Source organism: Vicia villosa, linkage group LG2 (genome assembly GCF_029867415.1).
Source record: "Vicia villosa cultivar HV-30 ecotype Madison, WI linkage group LG2, Vvil1.0, whole genome shotgun sequence".
NCBI lineage: Eukaryota > Viridiplantae > Streptophyta > Magnoliopsida > Fabales > Fabaceae > Vicia > Vicia villosa.
The window spans coordinates 19,599,246-19,605,318 of NC_081181.1; the positions used below are offsets into that span (position 1 = coordinate 19,599,246).

General features: G+C 30.3%; 1 protein-coding gene across 1 annotated transcript; it reads right to left on the reverse strand.

Annotated features, from left to right (window-relative positions):
• Positions 1 to 709: 709 nt before the first annotated feature.
• On the reverse strand, positions 710 to 5,194 carry LOC131649490 (uncharacterized). Its single transcript, XM_058919251.1, has 4 exons — positions 5,041 to 5,194; positions 1,274 to 1,377; positions 1,039 to 1,180; positions 710 to 929 (listed from the first exon to the last, which is right to left on the reverse strand). Exons 1-4 carry the CDS (start codon positions 5,057 to 5,059, stop codon positions 895 to 897), a joined length of 300 nt encoding a protein of 99 aa, XP_058775234.1. The 5' UTR covers positions 5,060 to 5,194; the 3' UTR covers positions 710 to 894.
• Between the last annotated feature and the right edge of the window lie 879 nt (positions 5,195 to 6,073).

Here is a 6,073-nt window from a genome sequence, read left to right on the forward strand (position 1 = left end):
TGGAGTTTAACACAGGCACTACCTCCATAACTCATCTATACCTCTTTCATTCATGTTCATGTTGTTCATACACGAAATCAAGACAAGGGATAAACCCTGTAAAGCACAACCTCAACTTGTTCCAACAAAATACCATGCAACCATTTGAATTAAACTATAAACTTATTTCGAAATATATACTTTCAAAAATATATTTCCAAACTTACAAAACAATGCAACCATTTAAATTCAACTAAAAAGACTATTTTTTTTACAAAACAATGCAACCATTTAAATTCAACTAAAAATTATACTTTCGGATTCATTATGTATGAATTTAGTGTAATTTAGTATTAAGTGAATCCCAAAAGTGTATCTTCAAACTAAATCTAATAAAAAAATTAAGATAAGACTCATTTGAAGTGTGTTTTAGGTGAGACTCAAGATGCATCCGAGAAAATCATTTTCGAATTTTCATTAATGTTTTCCCCCACTTAGTGGGGTGAGATAAGCAATTCCTAAACTTTATACAATATTGTTCTATCTTTGCTTAGTATTGATCCATAATCAAATGCTTTGTATTGACGCCTCACTATTTCATAACCTAAGTTTTCTTTAACCAACGACCTTAAGTTTAATGTTGTTCCTTTTGTAGAGAACCACGGAGTAATAGATATCAGCAAATTATAAATTCAAAATATTACATAATTTATATTTAAAAAGCACTTGCTATAGCATATAAAGCATGATAATATTGCATAATTGTATGGTTTTAAGGATTATTATGCAAAAAATTTGCTATTTCAACCTATTTGCAGACATATATAGCTTGAAAGTCATATCGGTTAGTCATGCACAAGTTGAAAATCAGATACAAACTGTAACAAATATAGACAAATGCGATTTTTAACACACTCAACCACAGCACGAGCCGCATGCAGGCGTTGCACCTGAAAGTTCAATAGAGATGTTACTTATTAGCAAAAGTGAAAACTAGAAAATGAAAATAAAAATCTAAATAACCAAAAGATCAAAACAATGTAGAAAATATAAACTCACTATGGTCAATTCCACGAACATTGTCAAGGCCACCTCGAGGAGGGCCGCGAGGACCGCCACCACCGCCACCGCCGCCGCCGCCACCACTGCCGCCACCCCAATTTTTACCAGAACCTTTCCTGTAGGCATCTGACTTCTCCAGCTAATGGGTGATGAAAACATCATAAGAATACATCAATTTCGGAACAAGATCTATCATATAATCTATAATAGACATCAAGAAACATATTAGTACCGAGAACAATGTAGCGAAAAACACGCCGATGAAGTTAACAACGGCCCAAAAGAAATCAGTGAATGTCTTGATTCGCCAAAATGATCGCTTTGATTTAACAACACCTGCACACACACAAAAATAAACATCCATTTGTGATGTTAAGAAAGAAATAATTATATACAAGATTTATTTTAGATTCAATATAGCTGAAAAAATGTCATACATGTCAGGAGAAGTATAGTATAATATTCCTGACATCAAGTTCTAAAGGCACAACAGAATAGTTGGTAACTTTCCTCTAAAGTTACAATCTATGTAGCACCAACACCTCTGAAAAAATGTGTGTCCCAACACTTGTAATTAAGTTCAAATTACTATCAGTGTCGACGTGTTGGTGTTGTGTCCAATGTATGTGTTTGTGCTTACATAGATCACAACCCATAATGCTATCAAATCATGCAACGGCAGAGAGAACATAACAAAAACAGAACATAACAATAACATGTCACACTCTTCTTTAAAACACTATTCAGGCAAACAAAAATGAAAAATAGATCAACAGAAATAATAAGCATAACCAACTTCACGTGTCCGATCAGCTGACTGAATCAGCACTCAAAAATCAGATCACCAGCCTTCACAAGCAAACAGCGAGAAAATTCACAAGCAAACAGCGAGAAAATGATGTGAAAGGGAGGGGGAAGGATCAGTTCATACTCCAAATCTAAATTCAACATTACTATAGAAAAGGTATTTAATAATATATGATGACTCATTTTTCTTTTCTCAAAAACCTAATAATGACTTTATTATTATTATAGCTAAATTAAATTAAAAGGAACAATAATTATATCATTTTCCCTTTTAGAAATATCAAATAATAAAACAAATAACAAAACATTTTCATAGTTACTATATAACATTTTTACTGATTGCATTTTGAAAAAATAAGTAAAATATATAATGTTTAGAACAAAAAATAAAGGGGAGTCAGAGACTCAGAGTGGTTAGGATAGTTGATTAGTTAGAATAGATATCATGTATAAATAGAAGAAATAATTATGTATTGCATTTCATTATTGTATAAAGGAAGTAATCCTTTGTGATGGGAAAATGAGGAATTCCTTAGAAGAGAGATCTCTCTCCTGTTCTCAATCACTCACCCAATAAATTTGTCCTTTTATTCTGTGTCAATTTCCCATTTTTTGGTTCCTAACAGACCGGTTTGACTTGTTGGACTCTTAAAAGGGAAGAAATGGAGTAATGTAGGATGTTATTGAAGGGTACAAACGAGCAATCACGAGTTATAGCAACCTCTGTGGGAGAACACTATCAAGCTTTAAATGATGGTAAAACATGAGAAATCAAAATTATGGTGATGCAAAAGAAACTTGTAAAGTGAGAATATAACGTGGGAGAATCAGAGATTAAGATGTAGAACTTGATAAGTTGAAGGTAAAGTGTGAGCAGAGGCATTGACCTCTAATGCAGGCCATGATGGTCATGTTTGAGGTCACAAAGGAGAAGCACAAGCAGAGAAGACAATAGCAATGTCTATAATGTCAGGGAATCCCAGGGCTCATACTAGGAACATACTGTGAAGAAGCTCTGGTTCACCAATAGATGTGTCAAACTACAAAGCTCATACTGTGGCAGATATTTCACTAGGAACAAAGTTGAGGGTGGAAATGGGTACTATGGCAGTCTCAGAGTACGACTCTAAGCTCCCGGAGCCCGGAATAACAACCGGAACTGTCAGATCAAAATTTTCAGACAGCAGTTGTTGCTAATATCCAATTTAAATAGGTCAAACAGTCCAACCAATCCCCAAAGACCATTGGAGTCACCAGAGGCTAACCAAAATATGGTAACCAGCATTAGCAAGATATTGCCGGAAGAGGGAGACAGATGAAGCTACAGAAGTGGATTCTGCAAATCTACTATCAAGCAATTAAAGTTAAAGTCCACCACACTACCAATTATGCCCTTTTCTTAAAAATAATTTTCAAAGCTAAAAGGTTATTTTTGTCATTTCATAATCAACTCATTTTATTCACCCCACATTCAACCCACTTTTGCCACCTATCTTCCATTCATTCTCTCTCCTTCAAATTTCATCCTCTTATAATATTACTTTTATTCTATCTCACTTCTCTCTCCACATTTATTTTTCATTTCATTTCTATTTACTTTTCTCTCTCTCTTACAATTTTCTCTCCAATATTTTCACTTTCATTTTAATTTTTTCTCTCAAAATTTTAATAAATTGAATTAATATAATTATTAAAAAAATTATTTTCAAATGTCAAAATTATTCATAATTTTTAAAAAAAATATTTTTACATGTTAAAATTTATATTTTTCCCACGGATCACTATGAACAAAATACCTATTTTATTTTAATTAAGATTATACTTATTTGAGACACAAAATTCTTATTTTCAAATGTCAAAATTTTCTATTTTTCTCACGGGGCACTATCAATAAAATAACCATTTTATTTTAATTAATAATTGTCTTTATTTGAGATATGAAATTCTTATTTTCAAATATTCAAATTAAATTTAAATTATTATTATTATTATTATTCATTTTATAATTAAATAACTCATTTCAAATTTACATGTATATTTAAATCTAATCTATATCGTATTAAATAAATTTGTAACGGGATACGATTAGTTAAATTCACGCAAATTTGTTTTTGATAAAAATTGCTTTCAGTATGCATTTGAATACAAATTAACTATACAAAATTATTTTAACCTGTACAAATTCATAAATATATAATTTTTTATATAATTATATTTATCATTCAATATTCTAAATATCTAAACAAATTATATATATAATATCAAATAAATGTACCCGTGCGGCAGCACGGGTAGTTTACTAGTTGAGTTATAAACTTTGAATGGGGGTTTTTGTCAGGATTAGTTAAGATCGTTGGGTGGTTAGATAAAATGTCATGAATAAATAGGAGAAACATATAGAAACCAGAAAATTATGAATGTTTGATACAACAACAACCAAGCCTTATCCCACTAAGTGGAGTCGGCTACACGAATCAACTTTCGCCATAATGTTCTATCCATGACTATGTTTCTATCTAAATCGTTAATCTCGAGATCTTTCTTAATAATTTCTCTTGATAGTCGTAAGTTAAAGAAGTGGTTTATTGTGAACCGGAGATCTCCTATTCACAATCACTCGTTCAATAAAACTATGCTTTCCTTTTGATTCTTTCTATAAATTTTCTATCTCTCTGGGGTTCCTAACAGTATCATTCCTTGCAAAGGGAAAAGCATGTAACATCAAAGACAATCAGAGATATTAATGCATAAAAAAGCTCTTAATTCCCTAGTACATCTATTTAGATCACTCCACTATTTTGTTCTCATTACAACAACCACCTTCCCCTACAAATAACTACCTCGGCATTACTCCCATTACATTGAACCCAAGATAATGCAAAACAACGAAACTCTTAACCTCAAAACGATAGGTTATAGTTTATACATCTACAAATCTCCCAGTAAACCCATAATAAAATGAAAACATCATTCACAACCAAATTGAAAACCCTAGTTTCAGAGAAACCCATTAATATATGTAAAACCAGCATATATATTGTTATAACATAGAAAAACTGGTAAATTAGGGTTAACTAGGATGAACATATCAAATTGAAGGTACCAGAATCAAGACGTAAACCTAAACAGTTATAATACAGAAAATTGAAAGGAAAAATTAAATGATTGAGAAGAAGAAGATGATGATGATACCTCGTTCGACGTAAGCCATGGGGAAGACAATTGCTGCAACTGAATTGGAAAAGGGGCAATTGATTATATCGCACTCTATTTTAAGGTTTTGATTTATTATTTAACGATTGATACACGGTTTAACGGTGTTATAGAATGGACTAGAGAGTCCGAGTAAAGTCCAATTCCATACCCGTCATTGCGTGTACATGTACAGGTGTTGTGTTTTGAGTGGATGAAAAAAAAGCCAATGTGGCATGATCGTTTGTGGCATGGCTCGTGGGCTGAAACTTCTGTGCATTTTGGCTGAGCCCATTTATGGCCCATTTCCAAAAGATTATATCATTGAGATTTCATAGTTCTAATTTATATTTATTTTTTTATTAATTTATTATTATTTATTTTATTAGCAATTTTTTCTTTTTATTAGTTTTATTATTTTTTTCTTTTTATTAGTTTTATCATTTCTTAAATGCAAATTATTTATTACTTACCGTGATTATAACATAAAAATATTTACTGAAATAAAAAATTATTTACTACCATAATAAATAAGATGTATATTATGATATTTGATAATAAGTAATTGATTGACAATAAAATAGATCTAATTAATTGATTGATCTTCATAAAAAATATAAACTACACAAATTTCTATTCATTGACTCATTAAAAATAAAAAAATTTAGAATAAAAACAAATCTTGTAATCTTTAAATAACATAAAAAATTAAAATTCGTAATTATACACATAAAAAAGCAAAAATCGTAATTGTGAGACCTAATCATCGATTATGATGCTGCTATTTTTATTAATTATTTAGGAAATTTTTAGTTGTTCATCAAAATATAGTATTTAATAGCAAGTTATTTGCAATCAATAATAACTTTGTTTGATCACTATTATATTTTTTCCAATAAGTAACTTTTTTTTTTTCAATAGGAAGTTATTTTTAGTAGCAAATTATTTTCAATAATAACTTTGTTTGATCACTATTATATATTTCATATTTAGATCAATAATAAATATCACATTCTATTTTTTTCTTATTTGC